The sequence below is a fragment of the Macrobrachium rosenbergii genome, chromosome 4 (genome assembly GCF_040412425.1).
Source record: "Macrobrachium rosenbergii isolate ZJJX-2024 chromosome 4, ASM4041242v1, whole genome shotgun sequence".
Taxonomy (NCBI): Eukaryota; Metazoa; Arthropoda; class Malacostraca; order Decapoda; family Palaemonidae; genus Macrobrachium; species Macrobrachium rosenbergii.
Window position 1 is genome coordinate 55,868,209 of NC_089744.1, and position 24,328 is coordinate 55,892,536.

At 46.0% G+C, this 24,328-nt stretch overlaps 1 protein-coding gene across 10 annotated transcripts in view; it reads left to right on the forward strand.

The window, feature by feature from the left end:
- The window catches only part of LOC136834791 (uncharacterized oxidoreductase TM_0325-like), a 118,925-nt gene that overhangs the window by 18,014 nt on the left and 76,583 nt on the right, over window positions 1–24,328 (forward strand). For all 10 annotated transcript variants that reach the window (XR_010851889.1, XM_067097570.1, XM_067097512.1 and 7 more), the window contains exon 2: window positions 22,425–22,564. Coding sequence is in view for 9 of the 10 variants with exons in the window: in XM_067097570.1 (XP_066953671.1) it covers window positions 22,425–22,564 (140 nt within the window). In the remaining variant the exon portion in view is untranslated. The remainder of the gene's footprint in view (window positions 1–22,424; window positions 22,565–24,328) is intronic.

A 24,328-nucleotide genomic window follows, 5' to 3' on the forward strand; every position in this document is an offset into this window, starting at 1 on the left:
CGCTTACCCAGTAATTACTTAGCTAAGAGTTTCTCTTGCCTCGGCAGCTCAAATTCAGAAATTCGCAGGTTAGCATTTCAGTTTAGTGCAGGTGACTGGTCTCGCCCACTAACGAGAGTATCGGGAACTACCCGGCAAATACAGTACTCGTCATTACGTTTCTGCCGATGCTCAAGTCAACACAGAGCGTCTTTGTCAGCTTTGTTCTTAAATTTGCCGGTCAGAGACTGGATTTTGGCGATGTTTTATCGCTGATTTCGGTTAAACTACCGGTAGCGTAGTTTAACCGACAATATTGCCTTTACCGGTGAATGTAAACATTGTGTTCGTTGCCAAACCAGTAATCATGATTTTGTATTCTTATCTGCAAGTCTCAGTCTTAATTAGAACATGAGACTAGTGTGTATGATGATACTGTGTGTACGTCGTCTTGGTCGGTAAAGGCAAAGTTCCTTTTCAGAATAGTGTAAAAATAATAATGTGTTTGCTACTTTAAGAGGTGCAAAAAAACGAGCAGGTAAAAGAAAACTGCTAATTTATTCATGATCCATGTGGTTTATATAGTGGCAGACTGGTGTCGAGCCATGGAATACAATGGGAGCCTCAGTGACCTGAGGTCGATAATGAATAACAATAAATACAGCGATCGAGTACACTTTACAATGTGAAAATAGACAGAAGTGAAATTGGATACAATCTTGATGCCTGTGAAAGAAGAGACATACGGTACACAATTGATAACAGGTAAACAAATATATACATATTTTAAATGATTGAATTTACGTGACCTGGCACGTTAGGCGTGACTAATTGTAGAGGCAAAGAAAATGGGACATCTCCACAGAAAACTTGCTCAGCAGAGACTTTACAAATGACTTTACAGATGACTTTACAAATACTCCCCCCCCCCAAGACGTGGGTGACGTCTGGTTAGTCGGCGTATCTGCTGGGCTGCTGAAGGGTGCCATGGCTGCGTGAGGACAGCGGGGAAACGCCCTTTGTGTGGGGGTGCCTGACTGCGGGTGTGGGTGGGCTTTTTTGGGGACGGCTGTGTGCCCACCCCTTACGAGGGCCCGGCTGCGGCGAAGGCTGACCAGGCGGAGGGTGCGATGTGGTGACATCTGTGTCCTCCTCCAGGAGGGCGGGCTTGACCCGGTCTATTGACACCCAATCGTTCCTCCTGTGAAGTGCGAGCAGGAACGCCTTATTGTTCCGCTCCAGCACATGGAAGGGTCCCCTGTAGGGCCTGGTCAGGGGCAGGCGGACGGCGTCATCCCTGACAAAGATGTGGGTGGTGGAGGCCACCCCTGGCAGCGTGAAGGTGGCCGACCTGTCTGTGTATGTCCGCCTGCAGGGGGCGAACTTGCTGACTATGTTGCGAAGCCTCTGGACCGATGGGTTGTGGCGACCACGAGGGACTCGCCGGAGGTTTTCTTGGCTGCGGACGGGGCGCTGTCAGCCCTGGGGGCGGTTCTCAACCCAAGGAGGACTCACGGCAGCTGGTGCTTCCAGTCCTCGGCGGTGCAGCAGGCCATAAGGGACACCTTCAGGGACCTGTGAAATCGCTCGACCAAGCCATTGGCTGCTGGGTTGTACGCCGTGGGTGTGTGATGCATTGCCCCCAGCAGCTGAGCCAGGGCGTACCAGGGTTGTGATGTGGTCTGGGATGGCGAAGTGGCTGACCCAACTGGAGAGCAGGGCCTCGGCACATGCGCTGGCGGTGGCTTCTTGCATTGGTCTTGGCTTCGCGCCACCGCATTGAGCGGTCTACCACCGTCAGGAGGTATCTGGACCCGCCTGATGGGGGAAGGGGCCCGATGACGTCGATGTGAATGTGGCCGAAGCGTCACTCTGGCTGCGGGAACTTGCCTACCCCGGACTCGGTGTGATGTCCCACCTTGCTGGTTTGGCACTGCAGGCACTGCCTTGCCCAGGTCCTCGCGTCCTCCTGCACTCCGTGCCAGACGAATTTCCCTGACAGCAGTTTGGCCGTTGTCCTGCCGGAGGGGTGTGAGAGGCTGTGGATGACGTCGAATACCTGGCGGCGGCGGGAGGCTGGCACCAGGGGGCGGGGCTGGCCGGTACTGACGTTGCAGAGGAGACTTGGGCCCCAGGGGGCGAGGGGCACGTCCCGCCACTTCAGGGACGTGATGGCGGTGCAGTAGGCTGGGGTCTCTGGGTCGGCGGCCTGTTCCCTGGCGAGGTCTTCGTAGTTGATCCCAAGCTGCACCGCGTTTAGCTCGACTCTGGAGAGGGCGTCTGCCACAGGGTTCTTCCTGCCGTGGAGGTACTTGATGGAGCAGGTGAACTCGGCGATGGCCGAGAGATGCCGTTGCTGCTTGGAAGACCATGCGTCCCCCTGCTTGGTGAAGGCATGTACCAGCGGCTGGCGGTCCGTGTAGATTGTGAAGGGCGTGCCCTCCAGGAGGAACTTGAAGTGACGGACTGCACGGTACACTGCGCAGAGTTCCCTGTCGAAGGTGCTGTAGCGGACCTCTGTCCGGGGATACCTCATGGCCCAGGAAATCGGCCTTTTGGACGCCGAAGGTGCACTTGTCGAAACGTACAACGAGGCTGTTCTCCTGTAGGTGCTGCAGGACTGCCCGGATGTGTTTCTGGTGCTCACTGTGGGACCTGGAATATATAAGGATATCTACGTAGCAGACGCAGAACTTCGGGTCCCCCAGGATGCTGTCCATGAGCCGCTGGAAAGTCGCCCCGGCGTTCCTCAGGTCGAAGGTGGAGAAGGCGAACATGTAGGACCCGAAAGGCGTGATGATGGCGGTCTTTGGTATGTCTTCTGGCGCGACTGGTACCTGAAAATAGGATTTCAAGAGATCCAACTTAGTGAATATTTTGGCCTCGTGGAAGGAAGCCGTGAGGTCCTGCATGTTCGGCAGGGGGTAATGGTCAGGTTCCGTTGTGAGGTTAAGCTGCCTGTAGTCGCTGCAGGGTCTCCAGGAGCCGTCTGGTTTCTGCACAGTGTGGAGGAGGGAAGCCCACGGGCTGGAGGCCTTCTTGCAGATTCCCATCCGCTCCATTTCGGCAAATGCGTTCTTGGCCTCCTGAAGGCGCCGCAGGGGAAGCCTCCGGAACCTCGCGTGCGCAGGGCGGCCCTTTGTCTTTGTGATGGTAGATGCTATGTTTGGCTGGGGCCTCGGGGATTTGGCAGAGCTCGGGCCTGAAAACGTCCGGGAACTCCGTCAGCAGCTGTGAGTACTGGTGGGGGGCGGCGAAGCAGATGGTGGACGCCTTGGGTCTCGTTGCCAACGGGAGGGACTGGCAGGAGTCGGTGTCGAGGAGGCGCTTCCGACTGACGTCGACTGCCAACCCGAAGTGGGCAAGGAAATCCGCACCCAGGACGGGGTCCCTATGTCCGCAACGACTAAGTCCCAGGAATATCTCCGGCCAAGGATGGAGATCGACAGGGGCCTGGTGCCGTAGGAGAGGATGGGGGACCCGTTGCCACCCATCAGGAAGGCAGCCGGGTCCGGTTCTCGCTTGAGGTCCTCTCTGGATGCCGGGGAGATTGATCTAATGGCCCCTGTGTTGACCAGCATCATCCTGCTGGAGACGGTGTCGCGGACGTAGAAGCCTACTGGTTCTGGGCCCCTGGGTTCTTCTGCTGCCATAGCAGCCTGTCCTGCTGGCCGCCGCCTCCCCCGTTTTTTTGAACGGGTGAATGAACAGGGCAGCAGGCAGTTCCGGGCGTCCTTGCCAAACCGCCTGTGGTAGTGGCAAAGCCCTGGAGAATTCCACCTGTTGTGAGGTGCTGGGCGCCTCCTGGCGACGACGTTAAACTCCTGCTCTGCGCCTTCCTCCTCCTGGATGGTGCTGACTGGTAGTGCAGGTGCTGGTACCCGCTTCGTTGCCCTCACGGAGTCCGTCAGGTTCTGCGCCGTGCGGATCAGGTCGTCAAGGGGCATGGCATAGGGCTCAGGGATTTGTGTCCGGACCCCCAGGAGGAGCTGACGAAGGAGGAGCTCCGCGACAGGCTTATTTCATTCTGTTTTCCGGTGCCGTCGGTATCTGGGAGGGTGAGGTTGTCTTGAATCATGCCCCATGACTCCATGATGCTCTGATCCTGCCGCGGGCTGACATCGAGGTCGAGGGCACAGGCGGCCTGCTCGGCGACCGGCAGGGAGCATACCTCGAGTAGGGACTTCTTCAGGAGGTGGTAGGTGAGGGTCGCGTGCGGCGGACACCCACGGGACGAGCTTTCTGTAGGTTTCCTCCGGCAGGGTGTTAAGTGCTGTGTCCGCCTGCAGCACTTCGTCGTTGAGTTCCGCCAGCCTGAACTGACTCTCGACCCTGTACAGCCATGCCGATGGATTCCCCTGCATGAACGGCGGCAGTTTTATGGACAGGGCGACCCGTGATTGTCCTGCCAGACAGGGGGGAGTGCGGGGTGCGGGCAGGGGTGTGGAGGAGCGTGAGAGCCTCGGCGCAGGGACGGGCGCGGGTGATATGGGAGGGAGGTAGGCAACCGAATCCGCAAGGTTAGAGGTTAACTGAACGAGGGAAGGGATGTCCATGTCCATGCTCGCTCTTTGCCCTCTTAACTGGAGTAGGGTACTCGCGTCAAAACGCACTTGGAAGTGCGCCGTGTGAGTCCGCTAATGACATGGTGATTTTGATGACGAGTGTCAGCACGCCCAAACGCTGGTTCAGCGCCGTAATTAGTCCGCTAAGGGCGTGAGTAAGTTCCCGAAGCCAAGACCGAGTCGCCGTATGGGTCCGCTAATGGCTTTGGGAACCACTCCGGGGTCACCACTTTAAGAGGTGCAAAAAAACGAGCAGGTAAAAGAGAACTGCTAATTTATTCATGATCCAGGTGGTTTATATAGTGGCAGACTGGCGTCGAGCCGTGGAATACAATGGGAGGTATAATCGTCCTTCACATCTCACTATCTTAAGAAGTGAAACCTGAACTTCTAGCTCTGCTGGCACCCAGCTCTTCGGGCGCCAGCTTTAGAGCTTCCAAAGCCTCGAGCTGCTAGCTTACCTGGCGCCAGCTATAGAACCCTCAGAGCTTTGGGCTCCCCTGGTGCTCAGCTTGCCTGGCACCAGCTACAGTCTAGCGCCAACTTTAAAGCTTAAGACTTTCGTGATTTCCCAGCAGCTTGGCTGGCGCCCAGCTCGCTTGGTGCCAGTTACGGTCTGGAACCACTGATATTTATAATAATTCGCGAGCTTCCACAGCTCGCCTGTCACCAACTCCAGACTGGCGCCAGCTAAGTAGCGTGTAAATTATGCAGTGCCACAGGATAGTGACTGGCATGGTATGGCAGGAGGAAGCATGAGATTTTCTCCTACTCTCTTCACCTTCTGGTGAGGTATAGAGTTTTTTAGGAGCCAGGAGGTACAAATACCTGGAGCACACCCAACATTCTCAGTGGATGGGTTGTGGTGTTATTTCAGTGTAGGTGACAGTGTATCTGGTTGTTTTTACGTTGGTACTGCGTCCGGGGCAAGGGCGCCTATTAAAGTTTTGCTAGCTATTGGATAACTCCTTAACTGCATAACTTCTACTGATGCTTTGGTAGCCAACGAAGTACTTCTTCGCTACAAAGCCCCCACTCAAGTAGAGGCGACCTTTGGCTCTACCACCACGCCACTACAGGTTAAGTTGAGCGTCAACCAGTTGCAGTTTTATACTGCAGGCTCTCTTAACTAATAAGGAACGACAAGCTTTGTATTCAATGCTAGCAACTTTTCTATTTCAAATTCATTACTTGGCTTAATGTTTTTGGAGTAGACTACTATGTCCATGTATCCCACCTCCTGTCAATATGGGATTCAGCTATGTAATTACTTGGTAAGTTACTTATATAAAAATGACATTTTTATGATAAAATAAAGTTTTATATATACTTACCAAGTAATTACAGAATCGAAGCCCACCCTCCTCCCCTCTGATGGACATAAGGCATAAAACGAATGAGAATTGTTTGCTAGGTCATTCCAATATTCCGTTAGTGGGACGGGCTGATCACCTACACAAACTACACTGAAACGCTACCCGCGAAATTTTGAATCTAAGCTGCCATTAAGTGGAAACTATAGCTATGTAATTACTTGGTAAGTATATATAAAACTTTATTTTATTATAAAAATGTCATTTCTGAGTCCAGTCCCGTGTCAGCCGGTGAAATTCCATTACAGCACGAATTTCTAGGTATAACAATGCTAGATATACCAGAGAAAAAGAGCTTTCAGGAAAGCTGGGGTTACTACCCCCAGTCGAGCGTCTTCTAGGAAGACGTCGGTATAAAGAAGGGTGAGTGAAATACCACTACCACGGAAATATACTCGAAAGATCTCTCCTTATCAAAACCCCCGGAAAAGAGCGGTGAGCCGTTACAGCTCCTACACTCAACACCCGCCAGGACGGCGACACCAGCGCCACCTACTACATTCCATTTTCTAGCACGTGACAAATTCGTTTCTTTTGTGTGCTCGTCCTCTTATTTGGATTATTTTCTTCATCTACGATGGCATCGAGCACCTTTTCCATCTCTAAGTTAAGTACCATCTTCTTGTGGGGTTTTGTTCTGTTTTATTGGCTGTTTTGGTCTCGTATTTTCATAAATATTGAGATCTTATTATGACGCCATGGCGTCCCCGCCAGCCATGTCGACCGCGAGGCGACTCCTTCTGTTCTTTCGGTTGGAGTTGTCTCCTCGTCGTTATAGAAAGATTTCAGCCCCTTGGTTCCCTTCCTGGTGGTTCCTTGCGGTGGTTCCCTTCCCTTTTGGTTTTGAATTACATTTCATTGGCCTATCGGCCTTTATTAGGGTGATGCCCCGTCCAAGTACCCCCCCAGGTTGGGTTCCTTTTTATTTTTGGTCTCAAGTAGGCCATTATTTTATGCTTGAAGATGGTGCTCTCCTTTTATTTTTAGTATATTTATTTATTTTAATTGTTTTAAGTTTTGTTGTTTACCTCTGGTGGTAGCGGCAGCCCCAATCTACCGCTTCCCCGAGGTAGGCTACGCTCCCTATTGAGCATATTTTGATTTTAATTATTTATGTGTGATGGTATTTTGTGGTGTAGGCTTGTTTGCTTCCATCCCCTTGCCCTGGGTGCGGAGATCAGGTTGAGGGAGTTTTGGTTGCTGTTTCCTCTGGTGTCGTTTTTCGGTGGGTAGAGTGAGCCCCTTAGTTCTCTTCCTCCATTTGGGGGAATCGAGTTCTTTGGATGTGTTTCCTCTAGGCTAGTCGCCTCCTTACCACCCCCCCTTCTCGATCCCGGTTGGCTCTCGGCACAAAATTTCTCTTCCTGTTGCTTCCTCCTCCTTTTGCACTCCTTCCTCTTTCCTAACCTATACTAGGTTAGGTTTTTTATTAGGCTTCGCCTAGGAAGGAGTCGGGCTTGGGTGCGTAGCTCCCTGGAGTAGGCTACCCTTCCAAGTTCATTTGGAGGGAAGGATGCAGTTGAGCGGGTGACATGTTTCTCCCTGTCTCCTGTTCCCTTCCGGGTAGCCTACTTCTCTCCCCTGCTCCACCCCCCCTCCCCTACCCCCAGCCTTGCGACTCGTGCGGGTGACGCTAGATGGCGTTTTCTCCAATTCAGGGACTCCTCCTATTGGTAGAGGATTCGCTCCCTCCCATACCGTCCCTAAGCTTCGCTGTGTTGGGGTTGGTGGTTTGTTTGCTCGAACGTGTTGAATCACTATCCCATACCTCTCGTCTCCCGTCGGGACTCGTAGATAAGGTGAAATGTAATTGCTCCGTCTTATGTTATGAACATTGAGCACTTTACCCGTCTTGTTTCTCCGGCGGGGAGGTAAGGGCGGGAAGTTTTTACATCATGTAAGGGAAGCGGACCCCTCCGGTCTCCGGAGTATTTACCGTCACTTGTTATTATTATTGTTTTTATTTTTCATTAATTTTAGATAAATCTGTTTATCTACAGGAGTTCGCTCCTTTATTTATTTTATATATACGTGAGTCCGGTCCTACACCCGGGGGCTCCGCCGTTATTTTTTCTGGCAGCCCTTATGGTTGGTTCTGGTTTCTCGTTCCTTCATTCCCGAGTCCTCCGGGTCTCTCTCTTTACCTTCCACTCTGTGCATTTAAAGCTTATTGGCCCAGTTTATGATATTGGAGTTCTTCTCCGCCGGAGTATTCCGGTTGTAGTTGAGTTTCCCGGCCTTGCCCCTTTATTTTGCTTAGAGTGTGAGGTTCATGTATTTTTTATACTTACAGACTGTTCGCTGTGAGGAGCCGGGTGTACCGCCTCCCTTCAACAACCCTACGGGCACGTGGTATGCGGACCCACGCTGGTTGTGCGGTCCGACTTGACGACCTGGTTGTTTGGCACCCGATGGTTGTGAGGTTTGCTTTGCTCTCTGCTCAACCATCCAGGATGAGTCGGTAAGTGACAGTCTTTTTTCCCCAGTTCATGCTCCTCATATTGTATATTGTTTAAAGGTTCGGTCTGGCTTTTTCGTTCCTAACTAATTGCTGGTTTCCTTGCAGGCGGATGAAAGCTTCCAAGAAGTCTGCCTTGGAATCCCTCCGGGCCTGGGTGGCTGGGTTCGGCAGGAATGTTCCGTCGGGGAAGCCCTACGTCCTCGACACCAGGTTGAGGACTTGCTTTACCCCGCGCACGGGTGGCGGCAGCAGTGCCTGAAGATCTTGCCACCCCAATCATCCAGCAAATCCGGGATGCGACCCAGCCACCTCAAGTGGATATCCTATATGCCGAAGTCTCGGAGGATGTAGCCGCCTTGGATCTCAACCTGGAACCAATGAATACGGAGCCGGACCAGGTGGTAAGTGGTGAGGTAAGTGAGGATGTTGGGGCGGGCCCCCCTCTGTTTGACTCCCCTGCTTCATCAGTATCTTCATTTGCAGGTTTTGTGAAGTCTTCCTCCTTGGGTGATAGAGCTCCGTCTGCTATCCCCAAGTTGAAGTTGAAGACTTCATGGAAGGCGAAGGGCTACAAGTCCTCGACTTCCAAGAAGGCATCGCCCTTCCCCCCGTCGAAGGCTAAGGTTTCAGGACCTGTAGCCTCCGGGAGCAAATCTAGTTCCTCCGGCAAAGGCGCGAGTAAGAGGGCTGCAAAACCAAGCCCTCCTCGCCAGCCTGCTTTTGATGCACAGGCCCTTGCCACTGAACTTTACAAAAAGTTTACGGAGGACCTAGACTCTAGGTTTGAAAAGATAACTGATAAGTTGGCCAGTTATGATAACATACTGGCAGGTATGGCTCGCCCACCCCCAGCAGAACCACAGTATGTTATCCCCGACACTGCGGACCTCCCGCCCGTTTGATGTCGGTAACCCTTGGCGCATTCGCACTCCGGGCCATCCAACATGATGGCAAACTTACAGTTGAGGGTCTTGGCACGAGGCGGTTGGAGGAGTTGGAGTTCTTCCCCGATCTCTTGCCCCCTTATCCAGGCTTCGTGAGGCTCACAGAAGAAGCCTGGATTCGGTCAACAAGGTTCCTAGGGAGAATGTCATCGTCCCTAGGGACCAAGCTCAATCGGCTCTCCTGCGCACTCTGGACGGAGTGGCAGGCAGAAAACACAAAGTTGACCCCTTTCAAGGGCAATTTTCACGATGTTCGCCCTGGGAGAAGACCTTCCCACCCCTTGCTTGGACAAAATTGCTCTGGCTACGGCCCGAGCATGCTTTGATGGTAATCCGTTACCACAATTAGGGAAACAGACCCTACTTCCCTGGTATTCCCAGGAAGTAATGAGTTCTGGTGGGCGCCCGTCCACTTTCACTGTCGGGAAGCTGGACCCCTCTGCGCTTCCACGCATTTAGTGTGCAGCCCTAAGCTGCCGGAATCCTTATTGAAGGCGGAGTTTGAGGCCCGGACTAAGTTAGCCCGGTCCTTGAGCTCCGGCTGCCTTACAGAAGCTACTGCCGTCTCCTGCTCGGACGAACCTTTTTTCCAGGTTCTGGCTAAGTCCTTCCTGGCGAGCTTCCAGTCGGACTTGTATGAGTTCATCACGGCCAGACTGGAATGCAGGAAGTTCATCTTTGCCGATGCTACCATCCGCCACGAGCCTAACAAGCTCGTTAAAAGCTCGATCTGGGGACCTAACCTCTTCCCTGAAGACGAGGTTACAAAGCGTTATGACCGAGGCTACACGGGCCAATCAGAGTCTGCGCTGGGCGCTGGGCATTTCCGCTTATAAGCGCCAAGACCCCAGAATCGACCGGCCCCCAGGAGAGAGGAGGCAAACGCTTTCAGGAGGCATAAGAGGCCCCATCAGGCGGTAGTCCAAGCCGTCCCGGTCTCGGCAGTAGCCCAGCCGTCTACTTCCAAGGCTCACCCCCAACAATACGTGTTGGTCCAACCAGCGGCGCCCTCTTATATGACCTCACCAGCATACAACCCCACATATGAGGGCCGTGGGTTCTTTCACGGCCTCAATAGGGTTGCAAGGGGAGGAAGAGGCAAAGTCCCCCATAGAGGAAAGCCCAACACCACCCCAAGGGGAAGGCCTGGACGTGGTAGGGGGAATAAACGCGCTCCCTCCCACTGAGAGAACACAGGTAGGTGATCGCCTGTATTGGTTCAGGGACCAATGGACCTTCAGCCCTTGGGCACACAGCATTGTGTCCAAAGGACTAGGGTGGAGCTGGATCAAGAACCCTCCTCCTCTAACCAGGTTTTACCAGCCACCCACATCAATCCTACAGGATTACGTAACAGAATTGCTCAACAAACGAGCAATAAAGAAAGCAAGGCACCTAAAGTTTCAAGGCAGGTTATTCACTGTTCCCAAAAAAGACTCCCCCTCAGTAGGATCCTTGACGAGGTGAGGGGCTAAAGGGACCTTGGCCTTTGGGCCCGGGTCCTGACGAATCATCCTACATAGTTTTTGGTTTAAATGGCGTGGACATTTCCACATTCGCAAAATTTTACTGCTTAGGTGAGTCTGAGAAGGGATCGTTTTTTTGGAAGGGTTCGCATTCGAAGCTAATTGTGGGAGTTGTGGTGGTTGAGTCGCCACCCGAGATAGTTTGGACCTAAGAGATGGTGATGGGATTTTTCCCACTGCTATCTTGAGGGCGGAACCATCTCTGGGGATCAGCCCATCGGAATCCAGGGGCTGGTTTTGGAGGTGGGACTCCTGGCTTTTGTCTGGAAGCCCACAGTCCAACGGTTGGAGTGGGAGTCAGTCCCCATTAGTGGGGCAGAACTCCCAGCAGGCGGATTGGCTTATACCTGGGCCACTGCAAGCGTACTGGTGCTATCCTGAAAGGGTAGGGTATGGGGTGGACTGTTGGGAGTCAACTCTCACTTGTGCCATTGGTGGAGAATGCGAATACCTGACTGATCTACGATACTTTCTTGATATGACCAAGCAGTTTTGGGTGGGTGGATGAACCAGTTTGTGTGTGGTGGTCTGATGTGTGCATGCTTGGCAGCTTGGGGTCTCTTCGTGGGCTTTGGGAGTGTGTTGGGGTGGGAAGCTGAGCAGTGGAGCTGCCCAGTTTGTCCCTTTTGATATGCTGTCGGGGTCTGTCGGGGCTCTTGGGTGTCAGGTGTGCACTTTTTGGACCTTTGCATGTGGACTGGTTTAAACTTATGGATTTGGCTTCTAGTTCTCCCTCCCCTGGATCTGATGACTTAACGGCACTGGCAACGACTTCTGGCATGAACATGGATACGGGCTTGGCTGTTGGACAGAACCAAACACTGAGACACCAGGGTGTTAATAAATCTGGTGGATTTGATTCAAATAATAGGGTCCTTTATTGCACTAATGTAAACTTATCATTAGATTACGAATGTTTATACAGTGTAGTGAAGCAATTCGGCAAAGTGGAAAGAATTAAATTAGTTCTAGAAAAGATAAGCAAGTCATTTTGTGCTTTTATCAAATTTTCCTCTCCCTTGGAAGCTAGTGAGGCACAACAGAGACTCCATGGCCACATTCTAAATGACTCAGTTGTCAGCACGAAAGTGTTTTCAGTGAAAAACTTGAATGATGAGCCATTTGACTTTGTTCCAAAGGCTGAAGAACATGGACCAGTCCCATGTACCAGAGCTCTTCCTCCCCCTCTATGGCATGTTGCTATCTACAAGGAGGGAGGGAAAAATTTGATAAAGCTGCTGACTGCATTGAGAGCAAGGTTGGTTCCATTCCCATTGGAAATTTGAAACGGTATGGAAAGAATCTTCTAATAAAAGCTGGAAATGAGACTCAAGCAGTTCTGTTAGCTAACTTTAAACCTCCTGAAAGTGGAAATATTGAATCTATTTCATCTCACAGATTCTTTAATACACTGAAAGGAGTAGTTTACTCAAAAGATCTGCATGTTTTTAAAGAGGAGGAGATTCTCCATCGATGCCCTCCTTGTGTATCTCGTGTAAAAAAACTGGGTGGTGATGCAGCTATCCTTTTAACCTTCTCCTCCAATTACCTACCTGATACCATCATTGTTGGCCATGAGAGGATGCAGGTTAAAAAATATAAAAGAAGTCCTAGACAGTGTCGCAAATGCTTTGAATATGGCCACATTCAAAACTCTTGCGATAACAATAAAAAGATGTCCTGTGTGCTCTGCAGAGCACGATAATTTTGATGATTGCAAAGCAGCCCGATACTGTTTTCTTTGCAAGGGTGATCACACACCAAACTCTAGGGCTTGTCCCAGATATAAATTTGAACAAGACGTGTTGGCAGTGGCAGATAATGAACATATTAGCATTAGTGAAGCAAAGCGACGGTAATGGGGGCAAACAAAAGTGCCAACACTACGTATGCTTCTGTAATAAAACTTATGAAAACTTCCAACAATGTAAGGCCACCAATAACTGTGTCTGATGGAAGATATCACAAACCTGGTATTTCTCGAACCATAAATAATAATGAAAATCTCCAAACTGGTGAGAAACTTTCGTCGGCAAGTGCTTTGAAGTCCAGTAGCAAAAATTGTACTTCCAAAAGCACAGAAAATTTATCTTCCACCACATCCACAGCTGTCGATTCATCTCCAAAAATAAGGGTGCCAAAATCGGCCAATAATTCAGGAAAATATTCTGAAAATACTTCAAACCAAAATAAGCTAAAGGAACAATCCCAATTAGATAGAGCTAGTTCAGAGCCATCAATCGCCACAGCCACAAACAAAAATAATAATAAAACTACGGTTGCAACTACCAAGAAACGCACAAGAAATAGTTCCCCAAATAATGATAATTTTATAATAAAAACTTCAAATGGGTTCAGTGTTTTGGAAGACATCTCTCCTCCTAGAAAGGTGGTTCCAAAAGTAGTTTCAGAACAAAAACATCTGAGTTCAATTCAGTCTTGCCGCCCTAAGACAAATAGGATTAGTGGTGCACAGAACCACAGCAATAATTCTGAACATCAGGTTCATAATAAAAAATATGAAGATCAACCAAAGACCCTGAACACCAATTCAGATGAAAAGGGATTAAGAAAACAATCTCTTATAAAGGAGAATTTCCCACTCCACCCTAGGAACAGTACTTCCTCCAAGGAGTGGGAAGTAGCACATTTTACCACCTTAGCATTCTTGCTCGATATTCTTCAGTGGAACTGTAAAGGTCTCAGAGCCCGTACAGAAGACCTTAAAGTTTTAATGCATGAAGTTAATCCAGGGATTATATGCCTACAGGAAACAATGTTAGGCAACTCTGTTTATAATCCTGGACTAAATTATTCAATATTTAAATCATATCCCCCAATTGGTGATCGTGCCCATGGAGGTGCTGCAATTATTATTAATAAATCTCTACAGCACTCCACAATACAATTAAATACAACACTACAAGCTATCGCTATTTCAGTCATTTTGGAAAAGAGGATAACAATCTGCTCCTTATACCTTCCACCAGACCTTGATTTTAACATTGGAGATATTCAGTCGTTAATTGACCAACTTCCAGCTCCTTTACTTTTGCTAGGTGATTTTAATGCCCACAATCCCCTTTGGGGAAGTCGGTTTTTAGATAGTAAAGGGAAATTAATCGAAGACCTTATTGACAGGAATGATGTTACCCTGTATAATAATGGGTCAATGACTTTCCACAACATTCACGATAATCATTTCTCTGCACTGGACCTTAGTATTTCTTCAACTAGTATCCACCTTGATTTTAATTGGTCTGTTAATGAAGATTTAAATGGAAGTGATCACTACCCGATCCATTTGAAATATGCTCTGAATGCTCCATCTGAAGTTTTACCTAAGTGGAAGGTAGAGGATGCAGACTGGGATAAATTTAGTAAGGGTGTCAATCTAGATAGGGAGTTTGAGTCCTTTCATTCTCATCTAGATGCCTATGATTACTTTATTGAATCTACTTTGAAGAGTGCTGAAAGCTCGATTCCAAAAACAAAAGGCAAACCTCGTAGACCTGCAGTTCCCTGGTGGAATAAGACATGTGGTATTCTGAGAAAAGTGACTAGGAAATGCTACAGACGTTACAAAACTAGTGGCTCCCCTCAGTCTAAATTAATCTACAAACGTGCTTTAGCCAAGCAGCGGCGCTTTTATAAGAAAGCCAAAAGAGAATGTTGGCTTTACTATATTAATGGAATAAACTCCAAGACCCCACTAAGAGTGGTGTGGATGCAAAATAAGGAAACTGAGTGAAAAATTTGTAGCGTCACCATTGCCCTTGTTAAAAATAAATGACACTCTAATCACAGAGCCCACTGAAGTTGCCAATGAGCTAGGAAAACACTTTTCTAAAGTTTCCAGCCCTAACAATTATTCTCCAGAATTTCAAAGAATTAGGAATTCTGAAATGTGTCTGAAGTTTGATTCAGGAAAATCTGAACCATACAACTACAAATTTTCCCTAAGAGAACTTCGTGAGGCGCTCTCCTCAAGTGAATCCACAGCTCCAGGTGAGGATACAATCATATATGAAATGCTGAAACACCTCCCAGATGATGCCAAAAATATTTACTGAAGATTATAAACAAAATATGGGAAACTGGAATTTTACCCAAGGACTGGAAAATATCCATAATTGTCCCAGTTAAAAAGCCTAATAAAGATGCTTCCCAAGCCACCAGCTATAGACCAATAGCTCTTACCAGCTGTGTATGTAAGCTGATGGAGAAAATGATAAATACTAGACTGGTTTGGCACCTGGAGACCAAAGGATTACTATCGCCATTTCAATTTGGTTTCAGAAAAAACCGCTCCACCCTTGATCCTTGCTGAGGCTGACCAACCAAATCCAGCAAGGATTCGCCAAAAAGTGTCAGACCATTGGCATATTTTTTGACTTGGAGAAAGCATATGACACTACCTGGAGAATTGGCATCATGAAACAATTGCACAAGATGGGCATATGTGGAAGAATGGTCAGGTTTATATATTCCTTTTTATCAGACAGACTTTTTAAGGTAAGAGTGGGAAACTCCTTCTCCCAACCTTTTATGCAGGAGGAAGGAGTTCCCCAAGGAAGCGTTTTAAGTGTAACACTTTTTCAGTGGCAATAAATAGCGTGATTGAAAAAATCTCGCCCCTGTTAAATGCTCGCTTTTTGTCGATGACCTTGCAATATACTGCACAGGATATGATTCCTTGTCCGTATGTAAACATTTGCAAAGGTCTATTAATGCTATTACTAAGTGGGCTGATGAGAATGGTTTCAAATTCTCCTCTTCCAAAACAGTTGCAGTAAGATTCACCAGGTGCCGGCGTGTGGAAGAGGTTTCCACACTTAGTTTAAAAGGGTCCATCCTTCCTTACGAGAGTGAAGTTAAATTTCTGGGGATGACTATTGACCATAAATTAACATGGGCTAGCCACATAAATGCCCTAAAGTTTAATGTTAAACAATCTATGAATATTTTAAAGGTTGTCTCTGGATTTAGTTGGGGCTGATAAGAAATCCCTTCTGAGGCTATATGACTCTCTGTGTCGATCTAAGTTAGACTATGGCTGTCAGATTTATTCCTCAGCCTGTAAAACCAAGCTAAAGGAACTGGATGTTGTACACAACATGGGGTTGAGAATATGCTCAGGGGCTTTTAGAACTTCGCCTGTTGAAAGCATTTATGTCGACACAGATCATTTACCCTTGATCTAAGAAGGCAAGAGCTAGGGTTGCGATACATGGCTAGAATGAAAAGTGCTCCCAAAAATCCCTCCTTTCAAGCACTAAAGGAAACAGACTCTCGAAGTTTTTCTGGTACAAGAGCTTCTAAACCATTCCAAATTCGACTGAATGAGGATGTTAGGAATAATCACCTTAAATCCCAGAAAGTCCTGGAAGTAGAATATCCTGTAAATCCTCCATGGCTTATCCCAAGAAGCATCAATATGTAAGAAACTGTTTAACAAAAAGGACTGCACTGAAGAAGAGATTAGGGAAAATTCTTAGAGCACGATGTTACCCATACTAATTTTACAAAAATTTATACAGATGGATCTAAGTCAGATAGTGGTGTTGGTTGCGCTGTTATCCTTGGTGATACAGCGTACACAGCTAAATTACCTGACTCTGCATCAATATTTACTGCCGAATTAACAGCCGTAGTGTCTGCCCTAGATTTAGTTTTTCAAAGTAGTGACTCTAATTTTGTCATATACTCAGACTCTAGAAGCACCTTAGAAGCTATTAAAAATTTAATAGCTTTCATCCATTAATTGAAAAAGTTCAGGAGTGGCTTTTTCGTATATATTGTCGACGTAAATCAGTCTCTTTCTGTTGGGTTTCTTCTCACGTGGGGATTCGCAATGGAAACGAGATGGCAGACAGGAAGCGAAAGCTGCTAGTATTTTATCAGAAACCTCTTTTAGAAAAAGTGCCTCATACAGATCTAAAAGGTCCCATGAGATCTTATGTTTTAAGTAAATGGCAAGAAAGGTGGACTTCTCCCCTTCTTGCCAATAATAAGAAATATAGAAATATTAGGGATAATGTACTACCGTGGTCTTCGTCATTCCAGCTTGACAGACAGAACAGAGGTTATTTTAACGAGATTAAGGATTGGGCACACTCGTCTAACCCATCAGTTTATTTTAGAAGGAAGCAGCCCTCCAGAGTGTGCTTACTACTGACGAGACACTAACAGTGGAGCACATTCTGGTGATCTGCCCCAGATATTTTAACCAAAGAGAGAGATATTTTCAGGGTAAATCCCTGTCTGATATTTTGGGAGATGAAGCAGATATTTCTGCTATCATCTCTTTTTTAAAGTGTATTAAAATTTTTAACGATATTTAATTTAATTTATTACATCACGTAGAATTTTAATGACATTAATTTTTTTTTTTGTATATAGCACATCATTCATTAAACTTCATACCCTTATTTATTGGTCACATCACTTCATTTTATTTATTAATCATTTCCTTCATGAATTCATAACTTTAACATAATTTATTTTCTTTCCATTAGGGCGCTGAATGGCCTTGTTGGCCCCAGTGCCTGGGCTTTTGCCCTAAATATCATACATCCATCCATCCATCCAAAAAAGACTCCGATCAGCAAAGAGTGATCCTGGATCTGTCGCGTCTAAATCTCTACATAAAATGCGACAAGTTTCGCATGCTTACGGTAGCTCAGGTACGGACTCTACTTCGCGTGGGGCCGTCACCACCTCTATCGATCTTTCAGACGCTTATTATCACGTCCCGATTTGCGGAACTTCTCAGTTCCTCGGTTTCAGACTCGGGAATCAAGCCACTCCTTCAGGGTCATGCCCTCCGGTCTGAACATTGCACCCAGGGTATTCACCAAGCTGGCGGACACGGTAGTACAACAACAGCTCCGGTCCCAAGGAATATCCCTAGCAGCGATACCTAGACGATTGGATAATTTGGGCACCAACTGTTCCGGAGTGTCAGAAGGCCACGTCCATAGTCATCAATTTCCTGGAGTCGCTAGGTTTTCAGCTGAACAGAGAGAAGTCCCGCCTGACTCCGGAGTTCGGTTTCAGTGGCTGGGTCTCCAGTGGGATCTGTCCTCCCACACGTTATCTCTCCGCCTCCCAAGAGGAAAGAGATAGCATCTCTCACCAGGAGATTCCTCAAAAATCCATCAGCATCCCGCGATCCCAAGAAAGAGTCCTTGGGTCTCTTCAATTTGCCTCAGTGACAGACCTGCTCTTGAAAGCGAAATTAAAAGACATAAACAGAGTGTGGTGGAGTCGAGCAAATGTCAAGCTCAGAGACAAGGTCTCCTCTATCCTCGAATCTTAAAGACAAGACTGCGGCCTTGGACCACAGTCAGAGGCCTGTCCAAAACAGTTCCGCTTCAATTTCCCCCTCCGGCACTAGTTATCCACACAGACGCTTCTCTAAGCGGCTGGGGATATTCACCAAAACAGAAAGTACAAGGAACGTGGTCCACAATGTTTCAGCAGTTCCATATAAATACCCTGGAAGCTATGGCGGTCTTTCTAACTCTGAAGAAAATCCGCCCCCCCAACGGATTCATATCAGGCTGGTGTTAGACAGCGCAGTGGTAGTTCATTGCATCAACAGGGCGGCTCCAAATCAGGTCGAGTAAACCAAGTAATGGTTGCTATCTTCTCCCTGGCGAACAAGCACGGCTGGCACCTGTCAGCCACCCACCTAGCGGGAGTACGGAACGTGGTGGCGGATTCCCTGTCCAGGACTACCCCGTTGGAGACGGAGTGGTCCCTGGATGTGGAATCTTTCAAATGGATTTGCCGCCAGGTTCCGGGCCTCCAAGTGGATCTGTTCGCAACGGAGAGCAACTTCAAGCTCCCCTGTTACGTGGCCCCAACCTGGACCCTCAGGCGTTCGCCACAGACGCAATGACAGTAGATTGGAACAATTGGGAGAAGATTTATCTGTTCCCTCCAATAAATTTACTGCTGAAAGTATTACACAAACTCAGGACATTCAAGGGTCAACCAGCCCTAGTAGCCCCCTACTGGCCGAAGAGCAATTGGTTCCCTCTCCTTCAGGAACTCGGATTACGGAGTCTTCGGATTCCCAAGCCCATTCTGACCCAGACAGTACAAACCAAGACTGTGTCAGCTTCCTCAAGGATTCAGAATGCCCTAGTTTTATGGACTTTATAAAATTCGCAGCCCAAAAAGGAGCGAACATTGACCCTGTCAACACTCTGTTTTTAGAATCAGATAAAAGAGATTCTACTCTTAGACAGTATGACTCAGCAGTCAAAAAATTAGCCTCCTTCCTGAAAGCATCTGAAGCCAAAATCATGACGACTAATTTAGGAGTTTCCTTCTTTAGGTCACTGTTTGAAAAGGCCTGGCTCCGGCCACCATTACCACAGTCAAGTCGGCATTGAAGAAAGTATTTCTTTACGGCTTTAAAATCGACCTTACAGATTCCTATTTTTCATCCATCCCCAGAGCATGCGCTCGTCTGAGACCAGTATCACGTCCACATTCGGTTACGTGGTTTCTCAATGACGTCCTTAAGTTAGCATCAGAGTTGGATAACTTTCATTGCTCTTATCAGGATCTGTTAAGGAAGACATTATTTTTGATTAGCTTGGCTTCAGGTGCTAGAATCTCAGAGCTGTCGGCTCTCACTAGAGGTGATAGTTTTGTTAACTTCCTCCCGTCTGGAGAGGTCCTCCTTTCCCCTGACCCTAGATTTTTAGCTAAGAACGAAGACCCACAGGACAGGTGGTCTCCTTGGAAGGTGGTGCCCCTTCCTCAAGACCAATCTTTATGTCCAGTTTATACACTTAAATCTTACCTTTTAAGAACTCCACAGAGTAAGTCGGGTCCTCTTTTTATCAGGGAGAAAGGTGGTACTCTTTCTCTGAACGCTATAAGGCAACAAATTCTGTATTTCATTAAACAGGCCAACCCAGATTCAGTTCCTAAAGTTCATGATATTCGATCAGTGGCTACTTCTATTAATTACTTTCATAATATGGACTTCTCAGAGTTATCTAAATATACGGGTTGGAAATCACCTCTAGTGTTTAAACGCCACTATTTAAAATCGCTCGAAGCCCTGAAATATTCTACAATAGCAGTGGGAAGTGTCATCTCCCCACCTTAAATAATCATTTCCTTATCCTTTCCTTTTCCCCCCCCGCCCGCCTGCCTCATTTACTTCTCTGCTTATTCTCCTGGTTGTTTATGCCTCACTGCCTGGCCCCTCATATTGATGTATCTTGTATCTACTGATGGAAAAGTGTAATCTGACATGCCATGATTGTTTTTTCTTACGGGGTACTGGACGGTTTTTATTTGGCTCCACGTACCCCAGATATGTGTATATATTAATTTTCATTAGTCTTGTCTCTTACGTGTTTAGCCTAAGTTTACGTGTATAGTATTAAGGTTGTGTTTGCTTGTCTTGTGCACATTTCATGTTTCACCTACCTTTAAGTAATTTTAAGATTTTTGAGGTTTTTTCCCCGTCATACCGGGGACCTCCCCTTGTTTTATAGTATTAAGTTTTTTGATGTGCCTTAGATTTAATATACCTTAGTTTTAGTATTCTTGCTACATGAAAGAGATTACTTGATTAAAATTATTTTCGTTAAAATTTTGCATTTTTCTTCAGATTACCCCCTTTTTCCTTGTAGTTGCAGTCTTGGCATGATTCTCTATCACTATTTCACCGGCTGACACGGGACTGGACTCAGAAAAGGGATTTTGACAGAGGAAAAATCTATTTCTGAGGAAGGTCCCGTGTCACCCGGTGACCCTCCCTGGCTCACCTAGTACCCCCCTACTTGCACATGCCAAGTCTGGGGTTAGTGCTAGCATGGAATGAAGTAGGTGGCGCTGGTGTCGCCGTCCTGGCGGGTGTTGAGTGTAGGGGCTGTAACGGCTCACCGCTCTTTTCCGGGGGTTTTGATAAGGAGAGATCTTTCGAGTATATTTCCGTGGTAGTGGTATTTCACTCACCCTTCTTTATACCGACGTCTTCCTAGAAGACGCTCGACTGGGGGTAGTAACCCCAGCTTTCCTGAAAGCTCTTTTTCTCTGGTATATCTAGCATTGTTATACCTAGAAATTCGTGCTGTAATGGAATTTCACCGGGTGACACGGGACCTTCCTCAGAAATAGATTTTTCCTCTGTCAAAATCCCTTTTTATTATAAAAATGTCATATTTTTCTGATGAGGATTAGTCACTCCCAATAGCCACTCACGTTTACATCGCGCAATCTACTGTTTTCCTCGGAAGGGTGTTCGTTTTGCGTTGTTTAATTTTAACAACTGAGTCATGCCATTTTCTTCCAAACCAAAAGCTCAAATTAAGACACTTATGACAAGAAAGAAGAAAAGAACACAAAGATGCCATATGACATGAACTCAGTATTGCGCCAGCCGGTCAAAAAGCGGAGCACCTCGTATGCCAGCCATCTTTCAGCTTCATATCTTGAACATAAAATTATAAATTAATATAATAAAGGTATAATCAACATATCAGTGATGTAGTATGCATCAGTTCCTGTATATGCCATGATGGTGTATGATATACGCCTGTTTCTAAGTTCCCGAATATCTCAGCTTGTAAGTTCTTCCAATTCTAAAAGCTTCAAATCCAAATTAATCAGTCAGTTTGAATGAAACAGAAACCAAAAGCAATGTTAATACTTTTGATAAAAGTTATCTTCTCTTTGGGGAAAATTTCAAAATTTTTAGGTTAGGGTTTTTTCCTAAAAATTTTTTTGGTTTTTGAATATTCATGAAAAAGATAAAGAAACAAAACAGAAGTTAGTAAGTAGCTTTGAACATCTACATTAACCCTTTTAGTGATGGAAATTTCATATCTTAGAAAGTAGTAGTAATTGCTGTGAAGCTCTTTAAAATTTAATGGGGGTTTGGGGGAAAATTGGTCAGGGGCCATTAGTAGATGCACGTGATGCCTGTGAACACTAATGAAAATATTAAGACAGACTCATCAAATTTTCTGAGAAATATTAAAGAAAATGTTTTTTATACCAAATGACCCTCTTAAGAACATGCTACCTGTATACAGTACTGTTTTTTTTATTTATAGGTAATGTCGAGCACTACAGTATTGCATTGATGTAACAGCGTGGGTCTGCTTTAATTTGAGCCTGGTTAACACAAGGGCTGATTCTATTTTTAAAGTGTTCACACTATTTTCTGGTTTATTACTGGCAAATAGCACAGAGACTTGGTTTGCCTGTATTCTTTGAGAAGTATGTATTAATTTTTTACTTCACATAGCTTTGGTTATGTGTGTGAAGTTTCCATTAATTTATTCAAGACTGGAACCATCATATTCACAGTAAGATGCTCTCGAGTACATGTGGTAAATAATTTTCAGTTCAAATGGTTATACCTCTTGATTATGCATTTAAAATTTACATTGCTTTGGAACTATGTATACATTTTAGAGACCCTGCCTTTCAGACAGTTGTAACACAATAATCCAAAATATTAAAGGTACATAATAATTAAAGAACATATTCCAGAACATAAAATAAATCAGAGATGTATAATGTTACTTGTATTGCAGGTGCAACCTCAGGTATTGGGAAATGTATTGCGGTAAGTTTAGCAAAAGAAGGTTGTTATCTTTCAATCATTGGACGCAATGAAACAGCTCTACAGGAAGTTAATCAACAATGTTGCAAAGCAGGCCTACCTGCAGACAAGGTAACTGATGGATGTTGTATATGTAAAATGAGGTCTATGATCAGAAAGTTGCATCTCAGAATAATTCTTCCTTACTCCATTCCCCCTGAAATCAAATCTAACAATGATATTATAATGACAAATATATGCATGTACAGTAACTAAGCTTTTAAGTTTTATATAAGTAACTTGCCAAGTAATTACATAACTATAGTTTCCTCTTGCACGGCATCTTAAATAAAAAAAATTTCTGGGTAAAGCTTCAAGATTCAGTGCAGATGACTGATCCTGCCCACTGATGTGAATACCAGGAATGACTTAGCAGACAATCTCATTCTCTTTCGGTCGCGCTTGAGTAAACACTGAGTGTCGATGGCAGCTTTGTTCTTAAATTTGCCAGTTGGAAACTGGATTTCAGTGAAGTATTATAACTGATTTCAGGTAGCCTTGAAGCCCACAGCTTTCAGGATCAGCATTTTATTGGTTTGTTGTTAAGATCTGATTCAAGTTTTTCATATTTTGCTACAGTAGCAATTTCGCCATCAAATGGTTTAACTCCGATAGCTTAGTTTACCGCGTTACAACCTTTAGTGGTTAACGTAATAAACGTAAACATTGCGTTCATTGCCAAACCAATATTTATGGTATTGAATTACAGTAAACCCCCATATTCTTGGGCGATGCGTACTGCACCCCCTTGAATAGCTAAAATCTGTGAATACTTAAAACCCTTCTAAAAACACTTAAACTGCCTATTTTGATAGTTTAAACACAAGAAAACCCCTCTAAAAATGCTTATACCTGAGTATTTTAATAGTTTTATCACAAAAGGTGCATTTAGTCATGAAGATATGAAAATACAGTACTGTAATTAGTGAATATTTCTCAGTGAAAAATACCATGAATGGGCAAATTTTCCGTGAATAATGGGTAGATACATTCCACAGAGGAATCTGTGAATACTTGAGTCCACGAATCGTGGGAACGCGAATACGGGGGGTTTACAGTACTCATCTGCAAGTTTTAATTAGTATTTGTTAGGATTTGAGACATGTCTATATGATGATACTCTGTATTCAACTATTGTCGGTAAGGTTAACTTTCCTTTTCTGAACAACGTAATATTGTGTTCACTACCGGGCTGACACTTTTTTGGTAGTGAATACATATATTATCTGAAAGTCTCTATTACGGGGATCCCGAGGTAGAGGGTTAAGAATACAGATGGCTAATCGTTGGCTTTAATGGTTATAGTGCTGTTAAATCTTGCTACAACTCGATGGAGTTTCCCCAATCCCAAACCACAACAACCCACAATGCACCAGTCATTAGACAGCGCCTGAGCATCCACAGCGCTTTGACATGTGCTATATAATACACAAGACTTGATACTTAACAGTCGCAATGTTTGATAGGATTTGAGATATGTCTGTATGACGGTACGTAGTGTACTTTGAACTACTGCACCATATGTCGGTAAAGGTTAACTTTTCTTTTTCAGAGTAGTGTAAAAACTTTAATATTGTGTTTGCTACCTAGTTTACCAATTAGCGTAATATAACGTAAATTTTGCATTCTCTACCGATCCAATATTTTATGTAATGAATACGTATCTGCAACCTCGAATTATGTAGGTTAGGATTTGAGATACAGTATGTTTGTGTGATGGTACTGCGTACTTCATAACATTTGTTCATATACAGTTAATTGAACATCTTATTATTACACTTTAATTGCAGAGAACTGAAAAGTCTAAGGGCAGGAATGCAGTAGGAGAAAATTGTG